Source organism: Manihot esculenta, chromosome 10 (assembly GCF_001659605.2).
Source record: "Manihot esculenta cultivar AM560-2 chromosome 10, M.esculenta_v8, whole genome shotgun sequence".
Taxonomy (NCBI): Eukaryota; Viridiplantae; Streptophyta; class Magnoliopsida; order Malpighiales; family Euphorbiaceae; genus Manihot; species Manihot esculenta.
Window position 1 is genome coordinate 22,278,709 of NC_035170.2, and position 22,262 is coordinate 22,300,970.

At 32.5% G+C, this 22,262-nt stretch overlaps 2 protein-coding genes across 2 annotated transcripts; both read left to right on the forward strand.

The window, feature by feature from the left end:
* Positions 1–621: 621 nt before the first annotated feature.
* Positions 622–5,183, forward strand: LOC110625221 (probable zinc metallopeptidase EGY3, chloroplastic). The gene is made up of 6 exons (XM_021770819.2): positions 622–1,502; positions 1,796–1,993; positions 2,158–2,382; positions 2,585–2,823; positions 3,506–3,660; positions 4,756–5,183. Exons 1-6 carry the CDS (start codon positions 831–833, stop codon positions 5,109–5,111), a joined length of 1,845 nt encoding a protein of 614 aa, XP_021626511.1. The 5' UTR covers positions 622–830; the 3' UTR covers positions 5,112–5,183.
* A 9,258-nt stretch (positions 5,184–14,441) lies between these two features.
* LOC110624126 (protein SHORT HYPOCOTYL IN WHITE LIGHT 1) lies at positions 14,442–17,707 on the forward strand. Its single transcript, XM_021769231.2, has 3 exons — positions 14,442–14,948; positions 15,027–15,092; positions 17,191–17,707. Exons 1-3 carry the CDS (start codon positions 14,550–14,552, stop codon positions 17,341–17,343), a joined length of 618 nt encoding a protein of 205 aa, XP_021624923.1. The 5' UTR covers positions 14,442–14,549; the 3' UTR covers positions 17,344–17,707.
* Positions 17,708–22,262: the final 4,555 nt, after the last annotated feature.

Below are 22,262 nucleotides of genomic sequence, written 5' to 3' on the forward strand. Positions count from 1 at the left end.
TGTATTAAAAATAATTTATGTAATTTTTAATATATTTATTTTATTTTTTGATGTTATTTATATTAATAGTAATTAATAACTAATTAAGGTGTATTAAAAATAATTTATAATTATTTATTTGAATCTAAATTTAAATTTAAGTGGAATATTTTAATTTTAAATTCGAATTTAAATTTTATTAACGAATTTTTAATTAAAATTTTTTAATTGAGCTCATATTAATCTCGTTATTATAATAAACGAGATTTTTTCATGAATCGAGTTTAATTTTAATATATAACTTCTGAGTTGACCCGAGCTCTATGCTAGAGCTTGAGTTTCTAAATTTTTTTAATAAACCAGATTCAGTTTGATTAGGTTACACCTTTTAACTACCGGTGACTGTTGGGTTGCCTTGGGTTAATTTTTTATAATATAATTTTTTATTTTATTTGAAGGTGATATAAGAAACTGGTTATTACAATAGTATGAACTTTCTGGAAATTCAATTTTTTTTAGACAATAAATAAAAAAACATATGAAAATAATTTGAATTTTCAAATTTCTTTATTATTAAAATGATATTTATTTTCTTACTCATCATCCAACCAGGGCAGCTATCACCCTTCAATCAAACATCAAATTCTTAGTGGAGTTCATGAGCCACAGAACTTTTCTAAGGATTTTCCTGGCGGGGTCGTGTGATTTTTGTCACCATCTTCAGCACCCAGGCCACCTGTTACACTTCTCCAACTTTCTAGACTTTGTAGATGTCTATTCAGAGAATACAGGATCAACCCTTTTAAGTTGCTTCACCATGGCTTATCGGGATACATTCTTCAACTTCTCTGATGGCTGCCACTGTCTTCACTGCTTCCTATTCTTCTCTATCTCCCTGTTCTCACAGAAACAACAAGAACCAGAACAACTCATTTAGCAGTTTTTCTTTTTCAATATGTTCCAGGAACAAACCAAGAAAATCCCTCAAATTCACAATCAGAAATGAGCATGAAAGTGGAGCTAGAAAGAAGCTGTCTGTATCATCTTCTGCAAAGCACTCGTTTGGGCAAAACACCCAGATTTCATTCTCAATTGTGACAAGAGAAAATTTGTCACAGCCTATTAAATTCTCAGTTAAAGATGAGCAAGAAAGTGAGAAGACTTCATCTTCTGTGGCTGTGGTTACTGAAGAGAATGAGAGTATAAAAAGGGCGAGTGAAGCCTCTGGCCACGAAATGGGAACGAGCAAGGAAACTGATTCGGAGGAAGAAAAAGAGAAACAACAAGAAATGGATTGGAAGACAGATGAGGAATTCAAGAAGTTTATGGGAAATCCCTCGATTGAGGCAGCAATAAAGCTGGAGAAGAAGAGAGCTGATAGGAAGCTCAAGGAACTTGACAGGCAAAGTAGTGATAATCCAATTATGGGATTCTTTAATAGCTTAGTTCGTAATAGTTTGGCTAGAGAGAAGGAGCGGCTGGAGATGGCTGAGGAGACTTTTAAGGCCCTTGATCTCAATAAGGTAATCATATTTCTTCATAAAATTAATAGTCAACCAACACCAATATTTATGGAGATATCTTTGTGATCTTGTTTATCCAGATTCATCATAATTTTTTTGAATATAGGATTTCATCTGATTTCAATATGATAGTTACAATGGGTTGCCTGGGACTCGGTGCATATTCAGTCTGACTCTGATTTTCCCATCTAGCAATACAAAGGAGATTTTGCTGTTGTAGTGAGGGTTGTGAAATCTATTTGCAAATGTATAAAATTTTATCTAATACTCGTTTAATTATCCTGAAATGGCAGCTAAAGAGCTGTTTTGGATTTGATACATTCTTTGCAACGGATGTTCGAAGATTTGGTGATGGAGGGATTTTTATTGGAAATTTAAGAAGACCAATTGATGAGGTCATTCCTAAACTGGAGAAAAAACTGTCTGAAGCAGCAGGGAGGGAGGTCGTTGTATGGTTCATGGAGGAAAAAAATGATGAAATTACAAAACAGGTACTATAAAATTAACCATGTTATTTTAAGCATCTTTACTTCTAAATGTACTTGTATGTTCTCCTTACAAGTGCATTGCTAGTAGATTAGTGGAGCCAACCAAGCTAAATTCTGAAAAGATTGTTATTGTTTCCTTTATTGCTTACAAGTCTTGTTTTCTTAAGGCTTGTGTGGTGCAACCAAAGTCAGAAATGGATCTCCAGTTTGAGTCAACCAAGCTGAGTACACCCTGGGGTTATCTGAGTGCTGTAGCTTTATGTGTTGCAACTTTTGGGACCATAGCTTTGATGAGTGGCTTCTTCCTTAAACCAGATGCAACTATCGACGACTACATAGCTGATGTTATTCCCCTTTTTGGTGGTTTTCTCTCCATTTTAGGAGTTTCTGAGGTATGCATTCCTCTAATTTCCTTCAATCTCTGTGATACATATTGTAAGTATAGTAAGAGTGCAGTTTTGTTTCAGTAAGAGTATAATTTTTCATTTATTTAAAGTTTTGTCACGTTCTTGTCTTCTTGAAATGATCAAGTGATGTTATTTTCACGCAAACCAGTTGTACTCAATTGAATGAAATATCTTTCATTTTTTGCAGATAGCAACAAGAGTTACAGCAGCTCGTTATGGTGTTAAACTCAGCCCATCTTTTCTTGTTCCATCCAATTGGACAGGATGCTTGGGGGTCATGAATAACTACGAATCCTTGCTTCCGAACAAAAAAGCTCTTTTTGATATTCCAGTGGCACGCACAGCCAGTGCATATTTGACATCATTAGCGCTGGCAATTGCTGCTTTTGTAGCTGATGGTAGTTTCAATGGTGGCGATAATGCCTTGTAAGCTTTCCATGTTTCCTTTTGATTTTTTCCCCCTCTTTGAGATTAAGGATTCTTACTCGATATGGTAGGGATTTCAAATTGTCAGCTAATCATCCTTTGCAAAATTAAAATGAATAAGAAAATCAACACCTAGTGTCCTATTGAACTTCTGTGCAGTGATGGTGCATGAACTGTGAAAAATAAACGAGAAACAAGGAATTAATGCCAAAATGGTATTATTTAGGTCCCCTTTGGTTACAAAGAATGGAAATTGCCCCACATTCATGTTCTTGGTCATTAACACCAGCCTTTGTAGACGTGAGAACCAAATAAGCAACATTTTTTTTCTTCCAATTTTTCCATTCTGGGTTGTTAGATCCTCAAGGGATAGGAATGAAGGTTTCAGTCCAATCCTGTTTCTCATTCTTTATCAATAGCCTGGGTCTTGCATTTTAGCAATATTAAGACGTAAATATGTTGGTGTTTCAAATTTTGTCACACTGAAGGAAAAAAAAAAGGTTCAAAATGCTGGGAACTTTTTTATGCTATTCTTGATTTTGAAAAGTTGTAACATGTCCCAATGGTGATAAAACAGTTTATGCCAGGGATTCTATCAATACATTGTTCCATATATTATAGTTAAACCCCTCATTTTTTATTCGATTAGTTTAATGCTTACGTTTTTTTTATGCTCATGCAGGTATATAAGGCCACAATTCTTCTACAATAATCCCTTACTTTCCTTTGTCCAATATGTTATTGGACCTTATACAGATGACCTTGGAAATGTATTGCCTTATGCAGTGGAGGGTGTGGGGGTTCCTGTTGATCCCCTTGCTTTTGCTGGACTTTTAGGTAAGTCCCTTGATCTTTTGGGTCTCTATTATGGATGCAATTCCCTCTTGCTGGATACGAGATGAGACAATTTATTGAGCAAAGGAATAAATTTGTTCGGCAACTTGTTACTTTCGTTTTTCACCTTTTGATAAATTAAGTGTCAATACTCAAAATGGTCATGAAGAATGCTAGAGATTTAGGGTAAGTTCAGTCAAGATAGTATTGGTAACAGTTTCCAGTTAAAAGGTGCTCCTGTATTTATAGGGGATGTTCAATTTAACCCATTTTCAATTTTTGTTTAAATTAGCCCTAAAGTTTCAATTTAAGCTCAATTTAGCTCAAAAATCAAGAAGCTCAATTTCTTGATTTTCTTTATTTTTGGGCTAAGTTGAGTTTAAATTGAAACTGCTTGGTCAATTTAAATTTAGACAAAAAATTGAAATAAGCTAAATTGAACATCCCTAACAAGTATCAAGGTGAATTTGGGCTTTTTTTTTTGGTTGAAAGAATATTAGTGAAGGATACGGATCCTTTTGTACATCAGTTAGCTGCAGCTCTGCAGGCCAGGTGTAAACTGACTTGTATAACGTTTGCTTTTAAATCATCTTGTGAGCTTTTATTCAGGACTATGCTTGAGGTCATATTACAAACAATAACAAGAAGTAGAAGCTTTATAATCACCTTTGTTGACTGATATGGACTTTGTGAACTATTGTATCTGCTCAAGCTGGCAAATGAAACTGAAGAATGATGGATCCATTAGAAAAATATTTTTACAAATTCATTTATTAATCGTCGTTGCTATTATAATTATCATGCTGTGAATATACACATTGCATTTGCTTGCTATGAAAATGCAAAATCTAAAATGATTAAAACTCAAACTAGAACAGTTGCATCTTCAAACTTCAGTAATCATATTCTCTGAACTTATATGTTCTGGCGAATAGTCTACATTGAGCCTCCTGCACCTTTCCATTTTCCGAATTGTTATTTTGATCCTCATGTTTATTGGGGACAGTAGTTTCATTAGCAATCATTATCATAACACAACCAAAGCTATAGACACCCATGTTTGAGATCTAGACTCCTGAAAATTTTATGCATCTGCAGGAATGGTGGTGACATCTTTGAATCTGTTGCCCTGTGGAAGACTTGAAGGCGGTCGCATAGCGCAAGCTATGTTCGGAAGAAGCACAGCTGCTGTGCTTTCTTTTGCAACATCCCTGTTGCTGGGCATTGGTGGTCTAAGTGGAAGTGTCCTGTGTCTGGCCTGGGGATTATTCGCAACCTTTTTTCGAGGCGGTGAGGAAGTACCTGCTAAAGATGAGATTACTCCTTTGGGAAATGAAAGATATGCTTGGGGCATTGTTCTTGGCCTTATCTGTTTCCTCACTCTTTTCCCCAATGGAGGAGGAACATTCTCCAATCCATTCTTAAGTGACCCATTTTTCAGGGGTGATCTGTAAGATGCTTCCATGCTTGTGCATGTAATTTTTAAACGTTTCAAGGATAAATGTATATTTCTTTACATCTTTCAAGTAGGTTGTGAATCACTTCCCTGTCTTGAGTCTTTTAGTGGTATTTTGAAGTCATTTTCCTTCACACAAGTGCTTGGGATTGAGTTCTGGGTATGAATTGAGGTGGTGTTTGGTTTAACCATTGAATGAAGCGGATATTGACGGACATTCAAACGGTTAAACCAATGCAATTAGTAAATGTTTGAAAAACTAGCTAATAGCTTATAGATAACTGATGTGTATCAGTTATATTTTGGATAAACTTTAATCCATTTACTATTAGTGGCTAACTATTTTGCATTTATTTTTCACTTAGATTATATTATCCTTTTAAAATTTATTACTTATAACCTTTTAACATAATAAAACAATTAAATATAATATAAATTATAATTAAGATAATTATAATATTATTTTTTATAATAAAAAATTATGTATAAACATATGAAAAATAATTGTAAAAATAATTTTTAATTATTATGTATGTGGTTTAAAAATTTTACTTTTTTTTATTTATTTAATTAATGTTGATGAGATATGAGATCCGGCGGGTCATCTAGATGAAGATACTTATGCAGAGATCCGATTCGCTTGGTTAATCATCGATCTGTGATGGGTCTGTTGGATCTCTCTACGCTTGGCTTTGAGGAATGGGATCTGTAAAATGAACAAGGCAGTTAGGAATTTACCAGGAAAGTTTTCAATAGAGACCCTCTGACGCTCAAATCAGATGCTCAAATCAGACATGGAAACTTAGTGGAGTTAAGAAAAGTAAAACAGAGAAGAGAAGAGAATGGTAATTCCGAGTTCTCTCAGTGTGATCGTCAGAAAGAGAGAGAGATAGAGTCCCCTCCTCTAGAAAGAGAGATTCCTTTTTAGGGCTAATTCGTTGTATAAATATTTCTGAATAAAGTTGATGCCTCTGGTGCCATGTGGTAGGAATGCTTTTGTGTAGGTATGTCAGACGATACATTAATGATGGGCTACATGACAATAAATGCGGGGTTGGCCGGTTCGTATCCTCTGCACGCGCACTTATGATCCTTGTGCTGTACTAAGGAGACGACCAACTAGTAAAAGGTCGGTATCCTTGCCTTGGCGTCATCAGGTCGTGCTGGGTCCATCCGACCTACATAGGAGTAAGCTCCTTCCGTCACTAAGGTCAGCCACATCGATTTTCAAAGCCTCGTTTAATACGGGCTTTTAAAGAGGCAGACCCGCCCTTTCCGGTCTTTGAAGAGGTCGGTCTGAATTTTAGTAAACTCAGTGATGTTGCTGGTCTGATTCTTTGTACTCAATAGGTCTTCTTACTGTCCAGTTCAACCAGACTTGATGATTCACGTTTACACGTGTCACGATTTTGGGGGATCCTATTTTTTTATACATTATACAATTGCTCTTTTGCTTCTCCGATGGTTATTTATGACCGTCGGGAAAGGGAACCCGCCCTTCTAATTCGGCGCCACCTGTTCACTTGGCTGGCACTTAAGAATTATAATTAGTTGAATTAATCGACTCATCATAGGTCGAAATATAGGAGTGAATCTCATCCCTGCTTATGGAGGTCTTTTTATTCGAAGTGTTACCTTGACGATCTTCCTTTTGGGAGATCTAACCTTTGCTAGTCTTCCATGGACGATCTGATGTCGGTGGTTCTCATTTTGAAAGGTTGGTCTTTGGTGGTCTAGCCTTTCGACCTAACCTCAGTGGTCTGCCTTCTTGGATCTCTTTCATGGAAGGTCGTATCTTGATTATCTGGTGAATTCTTGCTTCATCTAAGAAAGTTTAAGAGTAATTTATTTATAAATATGTGGTAGGCTTGTTTTTCCCTTGCTTTTGTTGTAGAAATTTTAATTTCTTGTGATGCACGTCTTTTCTGAGTGCTTTTTGCTTGTGGTCTTCTAGGCTCCTAGTGGTCTTCTAGGCACTTTAGCGCTAATTTTTCTCTCAAGTTTTTTGCTCTTTGCATTCTTTATCTGAGCCCTTTTGCTCTTTCAGGCTCTTAGCCCTTACTCCTTTCTCTGAGCATTTCGCTCTTTTGCGTTTTATGAGTACTAAGCCTTGAGCATGCTTCCGGATTTTTCTGCCCTTAATCCATTTGTGAGTATTTTTACTTTTTTGCATATTTCGTGCTCCTAGCCTTGATTTTTCTATTCGAGCTCTTCTTGCTTTTGTCACATTTCGGACTCTTCTAGCCCTAGTCCATAGTCCGAGCACTTTTGCTCCATATTTTCTTGTGGCTTTTAGCATGAGTCTTCGTCTGAACTGTTTAGTTTTTTGTTCTTTCGGGCTCTTTAGCCCTGACTCGTTATCCGAGCGCTTTTGTTTTGTTATCTTCTGGGCTCTCTGCCCTTAAGCACTTTCTGGGCCATTTGCCCTCAAGTATCTCCTGAGTATTTTGGCTATTTGTCGAGCTCTTTAGCCTTGATTATTATCCGAACTTTTTGACTCTTTGCATTCTCCGGGCTATCTGCCCTTAAATACTTTTGGGTAATTTATGATTTAGTCCCTGGGTATTGCCATTATTAACAAGTCAATCCCTGTATTTTTAGAAACCTATTAAAACGTCCTTATGTTTTATTTCCGTCAACGAAATAGTCCTTCCGTCCTATTTTCCGTTAAAATTAGATAAAGGAGGAGAGAGAAAATTTTTAAAATCCAATTTTACCCTCAAATAAAACCATTTATTTAGTCCTTGTATATTGTAATTATTAACAAGTTAGTCCTTACATTTTTAAAAATCTATTAAAATATTTTTATCTTTTTTCATATCTATTAAAACGTCCTTATTATTTTTTTTCATCAATGAAATAGTCCCTATCTTTTCTCACATCTATTAAAACATTATTGTTGTTTATTTAAGTCAACGAAATAGTCCCTCCTCATCGTTTCTTTCTGTCAACGAAATCGTCTCTCCCTATATTTTTAGAAATATATTAAAATGTCCTTATTGTTTCTTTTTGTCAACGAAATAGTCCTTATCTTTTCTCAGATCTATTAAAACATCCTTATTGTTTCTTTTTATCAACAAAATAGTCCCTATATTTTCTTTCCTCTTCCTCCTCCTCCTCCTCCTCCCCCTCCTCCTCCTCCTCCTCCGAAAAAGAAGAAGAAGAAGAAGAAGAAGAAGAAGAAGAAGAAGAGAAAGAAGAAAAAGAAGAAGAAGGAGAAGAAGAAGAAGAAGGAGAAGAAGAAGAAGGAGAGAAAGAAGAAAAAGAAGAAAAAGAAGAAGAAGAAGGAGAAGAATGAGAAGAAGAAGAAGAAGAAGATAAAGAAGAAAAAGAAGAAAAAGAAGCAAAAGAAGAAAAAGGAGAAGAAGCAGAAGAAGAAGGAGAAAAAACAGAAGAAGAAGAAGAAAAAGGAGAAGAAGCAGAAGGAGAAGCAGCAGAAGAAGAAAAAGCAGAAGAAGAAAAAGCAGAAGAAGAAGAAGCAAAAGGAAGAAGAATTGATGAAGAAGAAAAGGAAGGAGGAGGAGGAGAAAAATAATTGGGGGTAATTTAGTCTTTTACTATATTTTTAACGGCAAAAATAGACAGAAGGACTATTTCGTTGACGGAGAGAAAACATAAGGACGTTTTAATAGGTTTCTGAAAATACAGGGACTGACTTGTTAATAATGGCAATACCCAGAGACTAAATCGTAAATTACCCAATACTTTTTGGGCTATTTGCCCTCAAGCGTCTTCAGAGTGTTTTTGCTCTTTCAGGCTAACTGCCCTTAAGCACTTTCAAGTACTTTTGCTCTTGATCGTCCAAGCTCTTTGACTCACTAGTCTGCTTCCAGACTTCTTTTTTCTCAACTTGGCTTTTTAGTGCCTGGGTCTATTTTCGAGACCGGTCACCTGTCTCATTGGGGTCTTCATTCCTTCAATCGATTTTGTAGTGCAGGCGGTCTATTTCAGAGACTGGTCACCCACCTCATTGGGGTTTTCACTCCCTTAAACAGTTTTGTAGTGCCAGCGGTCTCGGGTTTATTTTCGAGACCGATCACCCACTTCATTAGGATCTTCAATTTCTCAATCGGTTTTGTGGTGCCGACAGTCTATTTTCGAGACTGATCACTCACCTCATTGGGACCTTCACTCCCTTAACCGGTTTTATGGTGCCGACAATCCATTTTCGAAATTGGTCACCCACCTCATTGGGATCTTCACTCCTTCAACCGGTTTTTTGGTGCCGGCGGTCTATTTCCAAGACCGGTTACCCATCTCATTAGGATCTTCATTTCCTTAATCAGTTTTATGGTGTCAGCGGTCTATTTTCGAGACCAGTCACTCACCTCATTAGGGTTTTCACTCCCTCAACTGATTTTGTGGTCGTGGCTCCCAGACTTATTAGCCTTGCTCTTACTTTTAAAATTTATCGTCAAAATTAAAGTTTGCACAGAGTATATGTAACGAGAATACTTGTTGTTAATTTAAACAGTAAGATATTTAGTTTCATGTTACAATTGAATGCAAATATTAATTTTATCCAACTATATCATCTCATATAATTCTAAAGAATCTGATAAATAATGTTTCTCATGCATAAATCATTCCGTAATTTTTACTTCTCATAGCAGCATGCTTAAGTAAATAATCCCTTCCTTAAAGAATTCATATTAATATTAATCACTGATGAGAGTTTTTTTAGCTGTTTCTAAAATACTATCATGCTTTAGCATATATTCAGAAGGATTAATGTTTGAAATTAGTCATGATGACAAAAATATTTTGAACTAAAGAGATAATTGTGTAGTTTGGTTAACTCGCGTATGTCACCTCTCTTCCATGCCTGTGGATTGCCCTTCTGTCGCATTCCCTTCTCACATTGATGTCTGCCTTTTTCTGACTTTCACCATATGGTTTTTAGATGTCGTTAGCAATTTTCGGGTCTTTCACTCTCTCTCTCTTCCTTTCGGTTTTCCTTGTTGTTTGGATATTAGCTTTTCTCTATTTGCCATATGAATCTCAATGAGTTTTATTTGGAAACTTCGACGACAATATAGTCTCTTTTGTCCCGACAGACAGTGCCAATTAATGAGGTCTGAGATCCGGCGGAGCGTCCAGATGAGGACACCTAGACAGAGATCTGATTTGCTGGGTTGATCATCGATCTATGATGGGTCATTTGGATCCCTCCATGCTTGGCTTTGAGGAATGAGACTTGTAAAATAAAGAAGACAGTTAGGGGTCTACCGGAAAAGTTTTCAGTGGAGACCCTCCGACGCTCAAGTCAGACATAAGAATTTAGTGGAGTTAAGGGAAGTAAAACAAAAAAGAGAAGAGAATGGTGATTCTGGGTTCTCTCAGTGTGACCACCAGAAAGAGAGAGAGATAGGGTCCCCTCCTCCAGAAGGAGTAATCCCTTTTTAGGGTTAATTCGATGTATAAATATCTCTGAATAAAGTTGATGCCCCTGGTACTGTGTTCCCTTCTGACAGGGCAGAAATACTTTTGTATAGGCGTATCAGACGGTTCATTAATGATGGGCTATATGACAATAAATGTGAGACTCGTCGGTTTGTACCCTCTGCACACGCACTTATAATTCTTGTGCTGTACCAAAAAGACGATCAACTCGTAAGCGGTCGGCATCCTTACCCTGACATCATTAGGTCGTGCCGGACTCATCCGACCTATATAGGAGTGAGCTCTTTCTAGTCACTAAGATCGGTCATATCAGCTTTCAAAGTCTCGTTATAGAACGGGCCTACCCTTTCCAATCTTTGAAGAAACTGGTCTATTCATTCTGAGTTTTGGTAAACTCAGAGGTATTACTGGTCTGATTTTTTATACTCAATAAGTCGGATTTTTTACTGTTCGGTCCGACCAGACTTGATGATTCAAGTGTATACGTGTCACGATCTTGGATTCTATTTTTGTATACGTTATTAAATATAATATACATAATTTATCAAATATTTAATATATATCAAATAAAATACCATTAATGATGGTAATGAATTCATTTAAATCCATTCGCTTTTTTCTTAGCTTTTTACAAAATAAAAATGTTTGTTTTAATTGATTGGTTAAAAAATAGAATTGAATAAATAATTTTGATAAAACACATTAATTTGATAATAATTTATTTTTTAAGATTTAATATTATTTTATTAGATTAATTTGGGACTCATCAATGTTGAATAGCCTAATTTCAAATCTCAACTTTACAAATTTTTGTTCATTAGTCTAAGGAGAATAAGTGTGGTATAATATAATTGGATCGTAAAATTAATTCAAAATTTATTTTTACATTTTATAATTAAATCTCAACGCTTAAATTTTAGTCAAATTCTAAAAATTATTAAAAGTTTATCTAATTCTCAATAATTAAATTTCAAATTTTATTTTTAACTAATTTATCATTAATCTTGAAATTTTAATTTTACCATTTTCACTATTTCATAAATAAATCAAAACAAAATTTTCAACTTCTAATGTTTTTTATTTTACTTTATTTCAAATATAAAAAATAAAAAAAAAAGATAAAAAAAGATGAAGATCATAACCATATAGAAACAGTTTAATCTTCTTCACGAGCGGTTGTCTTAAAACTTAATAAGCTATTGTTTCATCAAAGAACATGAATTTCATAATTTTAGAGTTTCTTGAGAAATGGACTCAGAATTCGCGCAGTTTGCCACGATGCCAAAAATTCATTAACTTATTAATTTATACCTTAAATTTTAAATGAAAATCTTTTTACAATCTATTTAAATAAATAACTACAAATTAAATAAATTTTATTAATTTACTAAAAATTTATTTTTAATTAATAAACAGAAATTTTATTAACTTATAAAATTAATAATTATTTAAATATAATTCATATTAACTTCCATTGGTTCATTATCGTTGCAAAATAATTTCAATAACTAAAATTTTTATATATAATATAAAAGAGTACAATTCATAATAAGTTCTAATTTTTTAATTAAATAATATATTAAAATTTTCCCTCTTTCTCAATTTTATATTTCACATCTGCGTTATGAAAATTCTTTCCCCTCCTTGTTTCAAATAATAAAAAATATTCAATTCATAATTTCTACGGCTCCTCCACTCATAAAACTAATATTACTGTGAAAATTATATTATATAGAATTTAAAATTTAATTTATTTATTTTTATTTATTACGTACTCTTAATTTTTTTTATTTTCTCTTCCACTATATTGTTTTTGGCGAGAGGAGAAAATTGCAAATACTTTTATAATATAAATTTTTATATATATGAAAATAAATAATTAATAAATCAAAATAATTTTTTATTTCAAATTTTATCTAAATATTATTTAAAATTTTAAAATAATATTGCGGAATCGTCTCCAACAATGCATCAACTATTTATTTATTTCTCATATCATAATCACAACAAATGATTTCTTATAAATAATAATTCAGTTATAGAATATGTTAGAAATAAATTTGTACAACTGTTTATTCTTAATTGGTATACTTCTTTTCATATTTTTTTAACCATATCTTTCATAAATTTGTCTCTTAACACTTTTAGCACGGTGTATCTATTAATAAAAATATAATAAAAATTTATTAGAAATAAATTACTTAATATAAAAATTAATTACTTATAATAATTGTATTACTAAGCTAAATATTATTCTAACTAAATAATTTATTTTATAAAATTGAAAATGAAAATGACATTTTGATATCGAAAGTAAATGAAAGATAGTTGAATAATTTAATTAGAATGAGGTGAGAGATGAAATATTGAAATTGATAGGAAATGAGAGAGTTAGAAAATTACAATAATGGGAGAGAGTGGGAGAGAGGAAATGAGAGTTTCTTGTAGTAAAGAGAGGTAGGAAAAGAGTTTAGAATGATGGGAGATAAGTAGAGAGGAAGAGAAGGAAGGATAGAGGGTCGAGGTGAGTTTTTATACAGGCGGCTTGGCGCTTCTCTAAGAGGCGTGGCGCTTTTTAGTTGACAGAGAATTTATACCAGTTTATTTAACTTGACACTTATTTAACAAGCATCAAGCTGAATTTCTGCCAACTGACACTTTTTCAGGCTGAATCTAGCTAGGCAAAGGTTTTGATTGCCCCCATCACAATTAAATTTCAAATCAGCAAAATTTTTTCCCTAATCTTTAATTGCAATTTTTTTCTTCCTCAACTCCAAATTGGCAAAAACTGTGTCCTTCCTGTGTGCAATAGAGAAAGGTCGTATTTCTTCTATAGATGGGTTCCATTTCTTTGTCTTTAGATTATGAATCATCTATATTAGCTTAAGTAGGCCGTATTTTAATTGTGTGTCATTTCATATTGATTGAACAATAAATTCTAAGGTGTTGTTGAGTCTATCTATCAATATTGTCTACTAAGTTCAACCTTAATGGATTTTGACTATTTTATGAATATCTTTGTCTGATTTATTATCAACCACCTTCAAACCTCCCTTGTCGGTGTTAGTCTCATGAAGCGACGATCCTCTTTTGATGGACTATGAGTTTAGAGTTTATGTTCTCCTCTCTGAGTCTTGGGCTCATTCAGGGGCGGAGGGAGGGTACAGCAAGGGGGTACGGCAAGGGGGCACGTGCCTTACCGGCGACAGAAAAATGCTTTGAAGGGGGATGAAGGTGCCGCAGCGGCACAGCCGGTGGTGCCGCAGCAGTGCGCAGTGGTGCCCTACCAAAGGGAAGCTCCTCCCTCCGCCCCTGGGCTCATTAGTTTATTATTTTTGAGCTATATTATTTTTTCTAATATATTTTTACTTTTAGAATCAAAACCTTTTTGATCTTTAATAAAATATTGAATTCGAAACAAAATATAATGGTGAAAATTTTATATTAAAATGAGATGAATGCAGGTCATAGTCAAATAAATCACTTCGGCTAAAATGACCATAAAGATGTTGATTATAAAAGGAATTAATACTCCAAAATTATTTCGATAAAAAAAATTATCTAAGAGGATATCAGAAATAAAATTAATTAATTTTTTTTTTAAATTAAATAAGTCTAATTTATTTTTTTATTAAATAAAATTATAAATTTTAATTTTAAAATTAAATGTGTTATGATGTAATATAATATTTATTTTAATAATAAATTTTTTTTAATTCAAAATATCATAATTTAATATTTTAATTAATATAAAAATTTAAAACAAAAATAATAAATAACTTTTAAAATTATAAAAATAACATTTTATTAAGTTAGATCTTATTTAGTCTTAAAAATAATATTTAAACTTTATTTAGAAAAAAAAAAAAAAAAAGAATTTGGCTTATGCAGCAAGGTTTAATTGGAATTATTTACATTTGCCGTCACAGAGAAACTCCGTTTCCAAGTTTCAAATATGCTTCATGTCTGATCGCCACTGTCACGGAAATCACCTACACCACCTAGCTTCTTTCTATTGTTATCGCTCAGAGTCATGTCATTTACAGTCACTCTATCTTCTCCCATTTCCTTCTCTCAAACCCACCACCACCGGCACCGGCTAAGAACTCACTGGTTCCAGTCGCTTCCCAAGTCGACCATCCGATTTCTTTCTCTCAAATCTCCCCCTCCTTTTCTTCTGCTTCCTCAAGCTTCTAGGAGGAATTCTAGTAATAATACTAATCTCGTAGATGATCCTCGGAATTGGAGTCGATCGATTAACAATGAATTGTTGGATGATGAAGATGAGGAGGAAGAAGACGATGAGGATGAGGAAGAAGATAGGAGTTTGGATCTGTTAGTTAGGTTCGTTGAAAATGTTTTCAAGAAGGTGTCTAAAAGAGCCAGGAAGGCTGTGCGATCAGTCTTGCCTGCTTCCATCTCCACCAAATTGGTATTTTAGATGGTTTGTCTTTGATTAACGAGTTTTGATTTCTGGGTTTCTTTTAATTTTTATTTGTGTTGATTATAGGTGGGGTTTTCAGTAAATGGGGTCCTAATTCTCGCATGTTTGTGGGTTTTGAAGGCATTTCTTGAGGTAATATGCTCTACCATATATCTTCAACTTTGATTTCGCCTGCTAACTTACCCTTTTCTGTGACATTTGCTCTTTCTTTCTCCCCTATTATTTTGATTGCTGGCTGTTTACAATGATAATTTTAAGGATGAAACGTTTTTATCTGGCAGTTAAGTACATGGGATCAAATATTTGTTTGATTTTCTATATTAGCTGGTACTCTGATGAGTCTTGATCCGTAAAAGTTAATAATGAAAAACTTAGTGGTCCTTGGGCAATTCATATTACTATTTTGAAGTATCTTCAGCTTCGCTATTATCAAACATCAGAATTGTCAATATATAATTACAGAGAATAAAAACTAGCCTTTCTCTATGCTTATATTTTCTTCCAACTTAAAAAGCTGTCTTCATAGGGGTATTAGGGGTTATTACCTTCAGTTTTATGTAATCAAATGCAATCGCAAAACCAAAGAAAATATTGATACCCAAGTTGGAATGGAGAGGCATAGCTTGGAATTGAGCTTTCAAATACGAGAGCAAGGTGCAGAAGACCTTTGTGGTAGAATTGACTAGTTTGGTGGGAATGGTGAAGATAGATGACAAGGCTGGCTGGAAATTACTAGCAATCATTTAGCTCAACTGTCATAAGGGGCAGATCGGATTAAGAGAGGTCATCCCATTATTTGAACTCATAATTCTGTTTTAAAATATCTTTTCACCTGCCACTGGGCCTGCTTGCTACCACAAAAGGGAGAATCAGTGTAAAAAGGTGGGGCAAGCTGTGTCACAAGAACACCATGAAATAATGAACATGTTCAGCAATAATCTATCTTGATATTGTTCTTTTGTTACAAGTACCATTAGGATAGTATTTAGTGGATTTGCGTTTGCATTGTGCTATTCAGGAATTTATTTTCTGCAAATTGGAGCGTACATCAGTATTTCTATTTGGGTTCAAATGAACTCCACAAGATTTTGTGAGATTTAATTGAATTCTATGTTCTGTATCTTTGATTTGACAAAAAAAAAGATTTCAATTCTAGGAATCCAATTCCATGGAATTGGGTATAGCTACAATCAATTCCCATCAAATTTGATGAAATTTGAAATGAATTCCAACAAAACTAACAAAACTGTATTTCTTGGACTAAGATGCCTATGTATTCCTCACAACACACACCCATTCCTTTCTCTCTCTCTCTCTCTCTCTCTCTCTCTCTCCATTGTTATGCACTTAAGTGATGGCATTATTCATATTTTATATATATATATAGGTTTTATTAATTGATTTATACATTTGCTAATTGTTATAGATATATTAGTAATAGTGGAGGAAATTAAAATTTATTTATTTTATTGTTGAGTGTGGTTTTACTAATTTAAGAAGTGAATTGAGGATATCATTTAGGATATTAATAATATCCTCAATTCACCTTATTGGAGCATAACAAATAGTTTAAGAAGTGAGGATATTATTAACTTCCTAACATGCTGAAACAAACAAAATATATTCATATGTTTGTAATTCCAAAAATATGGGATTACGGCTGTATTCTTCTACAGCTCATGGACAGTAGGATAAATAGGGATAGAAGGAGCTCTCAAGGACTGATCAGCGTCTGCCTGTTTGAGATCACAAGTAGACTGAATTTGAGCTTGAATTTAGTTCCTCCCACCTTTCTTGGGCTTGAGCTGCTATCTAGTAGCAGACTAGCAATAGCTCATCTAAAATTTTGATCCAATCTGATCCATGCTTGTCTTTTCCACCATTTGAGGTGTGAAGGGCTCGGTTATTTTCAGATTGTGTATTTACAATGAAATGCAGTCAATACTTGGCCAATTTATCATGCTTAATGGGTGGTATGCTAAATTACCAACCCATGCTTTTGAGCTCATGTGGGTGCAAATACTACTTTACTTGAATGTGGAATGAGCCAGTGATGAGCAAAACAATTATGCTTTGTAAGCCTTGTTAGCATTTAAAAGTTTTAGGCATTGATGATTGATGCTAATTTTTCCAGGAAAAAGTAATTGTGTTTGTTTTGAATAAGGAGGGTATTACAGAAGTTTTAGGTTGTGTTAATCATTTTCTGATTTTGTTGGTCTTTGAAATATAGGTGGTTTGCACACTTGGAAGTGTAGTTTTTGCAAGCATCTTACTCATACGTGGAATATGGGCTGGAATAACTTATCTACAAGAAAACCGTTATCTTAATATGAATGAACATGATGATGACCACGCATGGACTGGCACACAACCTGCTAATTGATTTGTCTACTCACAATATGAAATGTTACAAGGATTGAATCCAACAAGCATCCAAAATAAAGGATGATCAAAAGATGGCATCGGGGACAGATGACTAACTGGTAGTGGGTTGCTTCCACATGAAGATGCAGCTGCACATTTTCCAATTGGATATTAATAAAAACTGAAACTAAAGACAGGGGAAAGGGGGAGAAGTCGCAAGGCTACTGGATTATATATTCACGCTAGAAGTGTATTAATCTATTAGTTCATTTATTTGATCATGTTGTAGCCTTAAGTTACATTGCTAACATCAGAATTACAATGTTGTATTGTACTCATTCTTAAGCATACAAGTGAGATGAAATCATCCCATTTCTCTAGAAGCTCTAGCTTATGCAGTTCTGCTTGCTTTGTTTAGTTTTTCATTTGATGCCTTGAGGAAATTGCATATTTTTCGTTCTCGCATAGCATGGTCATGTTGTAGATGAAGTTTTGCATTTTTACTGTATATACTAATCTAGAAAAGGATAAATGTGATAAAAGTACTATTTTGAAATATACATATATATATATATATATGCAATTGTATTTTATTTTTTAACAATTTATATTGGTGTGATTTTGATTTGTTACTATTTGAACATTACGAAGTGTTAAAAAACTATCAAAAGTTTTATTCCAACTTAAGTTTTATTTAATAAGTTATTTTCTGCATATTAAATTTTTTATTAGAGTTTATTAAAATTTTTATATATAAATTTGTTAATGTATTTAATTTTTAAATTAAAATTAAATAACGAAAAAATAAATTATTTTTTTATTATTTTTTATAAAAAAATATTTTTACTAAAAATATTTTGTAAATACAAATTATTTTTTCACAACATAAACGCCCTATATTGAATTGATTTTGACTTGTTGCAGTTTGAACATAATGATATCTCATATCTTTGCAATTATTTTTTTTATTATTTTTTTATAAAAACTAAAAATATTTTGTAAATACAAATTATTTTTTCACAACATTGGACCCTAAATTGATTTGATTTTGACTTGTTGCGGTTTGAACATAATGATATCTCATACAAATGGGTTCTTCGCAATTATATTCTTTAAGATTCAATTTATATTTTACTCTCAGTTTTAAATCGGTGGTAAAGTATATTTGAATAAATTTGAGAGATTTTATATTTTACTCTCGATCCCCAGTGAAGAAACTAGCTATTCTAAACTATTCAAATTAAGTTTTAGGGTTGTAACTGTGTCACGAAAGCCATAAGTCAGGCAAAAGGTGTAAGACCTGCAGTGCGAGTAGAGAAGGAAGTGTATGTGAAAACCCTAGGATTTAATATGAATATGTTTAGAAGAACTAGATCTTCTAGGTCCAGACAACCAGATGACGAACTCATAAATGATTTAAATATTAATACAGATAATAGTAAAACAATTTTATCTAGAGAAAGTATTTGGAATAATTAACAATTAACAAATTGGAAACCTCCCAAAACACCAATAGATACAATATATAAAACAGGTATATTAGATTTTAAATCAGCCAGAGCGATTAAAACAAAAGAAAAAGTAGTACCTTTATATTCTGAAAACCAATCTATGAGTCTATTAAGTAAAAAGACTATATTAAAATATATTAATCAAGGATATAGATTCATGCATATAGGATTAGTACAAATTGCCATAAAACTATTAATAGTAGAAGGATTAAATACTAGTATGCATGTAGCATTAAGAGACTGTAGACATCTTAATTACAAAGATTCTTTACTAGGATTATTTGAAACTAGTTTAACAAATGGACCAATATATTCAAACTGTTTCCCCAATTTTACAATTTCATTAACTGACCCTCATATAATGAAAATATTGACATTAGATATATTAACACATAATTATAATATGTTAAAAGGATCTCATATTTATGAAGTATTTTATCGACTAAATTATAAAATCATGAACACAGGATTATGTCCTAATGCCATTGATCATAATAGACAAACAGGAGAAACAATTTTTTGGGAAAATTGATCAAACCAAAGCTAATATAAACATACCAAAGGCGATACAATGGAAAGATGTCAATCTACCAGAAACATGGAAATATCCAGTTAAAACCATGCCAAGTTTACCTACTAAAGAAAATACAGAAATAGATTATATTATTCAAAATAATGATGGAACAGTAGAATTAAAATTTAAAAGATCTAATTCTTTTAGACAAACCACTCCTAGTATATATCAACCATCTAGACATTCCTTAGAATCTTCCCGTAGAAGACATACCATAGATATACAGACAGATACAAGTATCTCTGAGGACTCCCCTATTCCACATTACCAAGAACCTTTTGTAGGAGAAACTTCTGGAACTAAACCAATAGAGGATACATTTGATCAACATACAAAACCTCAACATACAACACAAGGTATCAAAATACAAGAAGGTGTGTTTAGACAAGGCCAATTTAGTCAACCATATGAAGATAGTAATTTTTCTATTAATACCTTAACCCAGACCTTTACACTAGACAGAGACCAAATTCAAGCTGACTATATGTCCGACAAAAACCGGGGGAAAAGAGACATATTTTTACAAACCTATTCCAGAAAAGAACAAAGTTTAATTAAAAAACAATTCTTTGCTTTTTGTACACAAGTCGAAAAAACCATACCATTTTTTACATATTTGAAATACTTTCATAAAAATAAATTAAATATATTAGAAAAGAAAATACATAAATGGCACAAAGTAAATAATGATGGTGGACCTAGTGATATAGCCCATGAATGTGAAAGACCACCACTAGATAGAGTATTTTTCAAAAAGAACCAAATATCTCATGGAATGCAACCAATTGTAGATACTAAAAATATACAGAGTAATGACATAAGAGATATTAATTTACAAAATAATTGGACTAATGTAACATTACATATAATAGGACAACAATTAGATAGGATGGAAGAAAAAATAGATAGAAATCATGAAGAAATCACAAATATAGAACATATAGAAACACCACAAGCACCATCACCTATAACACCTAAACCAAATACTATATATTTATCTCAAAGGTATAGTAATCCAAAACCATATGATATAGATCCAGCAAAAAAACAACTGAATAAACCTTTCACAAAAAAGATACCACCATCACAAAATCCAATTGATACAGTTACAATAAATCCAAAAACAGAATTAGGAGATATGTCAAAATTATTACAAAAAATAATAAATGAACAAAGTCCATCTAGTGCTTCAGGAGGAATAAAAATAGAAGAACCAAAAACTAATAAAGATAAAGGAAAAATAACTATTCTTACTGAATATAATGAAACTTCTTCTTCTTCAGATGATACTATATATAATCCCTTAGAAGCATCAGATTTTGACCAAGACATTAATGTTCCTATCAATACTATAGAAAGACAAAATAATAAACCAGATGATTTAAAAATCCTAGATAGAAAACAAAAATAATATAATGCAAAAAATATTTACGAATGGAACATAGATGATCTATCCGAAACAGAAATAATACAAATAACCAAAGAAATGGTCATCGTAGGAAATATTTACAAACAAAGAGTTGGCATCACAGAAAGAGACGCCGCAGAAAATATCATATTAGGATTTACTGGAGAATTAAGAACTTGGTGGAACAAATTATTAAGTAATGAGATAAAAATGAATATATTAACAGCAAAAAGAATTGATAGTACCACATGTGAACCAGTTATTGACCCAGCAACAGGACAACCACAATCTTTTACCCTAGCATATTTAGTATATAATATTATATCACATTTCATAGGAGACTTAGATTTATATACAGAAAGAAACAGTGAAATTCTACAAAACCTAAAATGTAGAAAATTAGAAAATTTTAGATGGTATAAAGACAATTTTCTCAAAAGAGTTTATGCTCTAGCAGATCCTAATGCATACCATTGGAAGGAAAAGTTCTTAACAGGATTACTAAGATTATTTGCAACCAAAGTAAAAGAAACAATTGAACAAAAATTTGGTCATATATCATACGATGATTTAACATATGGAGACTTAATAACATGTGTCAACTTAACAGGAATAAGATTATGTAGGGATATGAAATTACAACAGAAATTGAAAATAGAAAATAGACAATCTAGAAAAGAACTAGGAAATTGGTGTGAACAATTCGGTTTTGACACCATAAAGAAACATAAACAGAAGAGATTTAGACCTTTTAAGACAGAAAAGATTTATAAAAAATATAATTACAAAAATAAAAGATATAATAAACAAATAGACAAGAAACCCTTCAGAAGAAAACAATTTAAAAGAAATAATTATAATAGAAAAAATAACTTCAAAAGACCAAATAATAAAAATAATATAACATGTTATTTATGCAACCAGAAAGGACACTATGCAAAAGAATGTCCTGCTAGAAAGAAAATATATGAATTAGGTTTAGAATTAAAAATTGAAAACATAGAACAATTATTAGATAAGATTGACCAAATTAAATTATCTTCTTCAGAATTAGATGATGAATATAGTAGTTACAATTCATCAGACACAATAAGTAGTACAGATAGTAACCATAATTGTCAAGGAGAAATTTGTAATTGCAACAATAAAATAAATGTCTTAACAGAACATCATCAAGTATTAGAACAAATAGAACAAGTACAAGATTCTAATATAAAAAGAAAAATGTTTAAAAAATTAATCAAATTAATCAATAAAGAAATAAAACAAGAAACTGAACCTCCAACAAAGTTTGAAGATATTGAACAAATGTTTAAAAATAAAAAATCACAATTTCTTCTATGGATTTACAATCAGAAATAAGACAATTAAAAGCAGAAGTAAGACAATTAAAAATAAGATGTGACTATTTAGAACAAAATCAAAAATTAACACAGAATTTAGAA

Coding starts and splice junctions, on each gene's coding strand:
- LOC110625221 (XM_021770819.2), top strand. CDS start 831: ATGGCTGCCACTGTCTTCACTGCTTCCTATTCTTCTCTATCTCCCTGT. Junction 1,503..1,795: donor AGGCCCTTGATCTCAATAAG/GTAATCATATTT, acceptor CTGAAATGGCAG/CTAAAGAGCTGTTTTGGATT. Junction 2,383..2,584: donor CCATTTTAGGAGTTTCTGAG/GTATGCATTCCT, acceptor CATTTTTTGCAG/ATAGCAACAAGAGTTACAGC.
- LOC110624126 (XM_021769231.2), top strand. CDS start 14,550: ATGTCATTTACAGTCACTCTATCTTCTCCCATTTCCTTCTCTCAAACC. Junction 14,949..15,026: donor CTTCCATCTCCACCAAATTG/GTATTTTAGATG, acceptor TGTTGATTATAG/GTGGGGTTTTCAGTAAATGG. Junction 15,093..17,190: donor TTTTGAAGGCATTTCTTGAG/GTAATATGCTCT, acceptor TTTGAAATATAG/GTGGTTTGCACACTTGGAAG.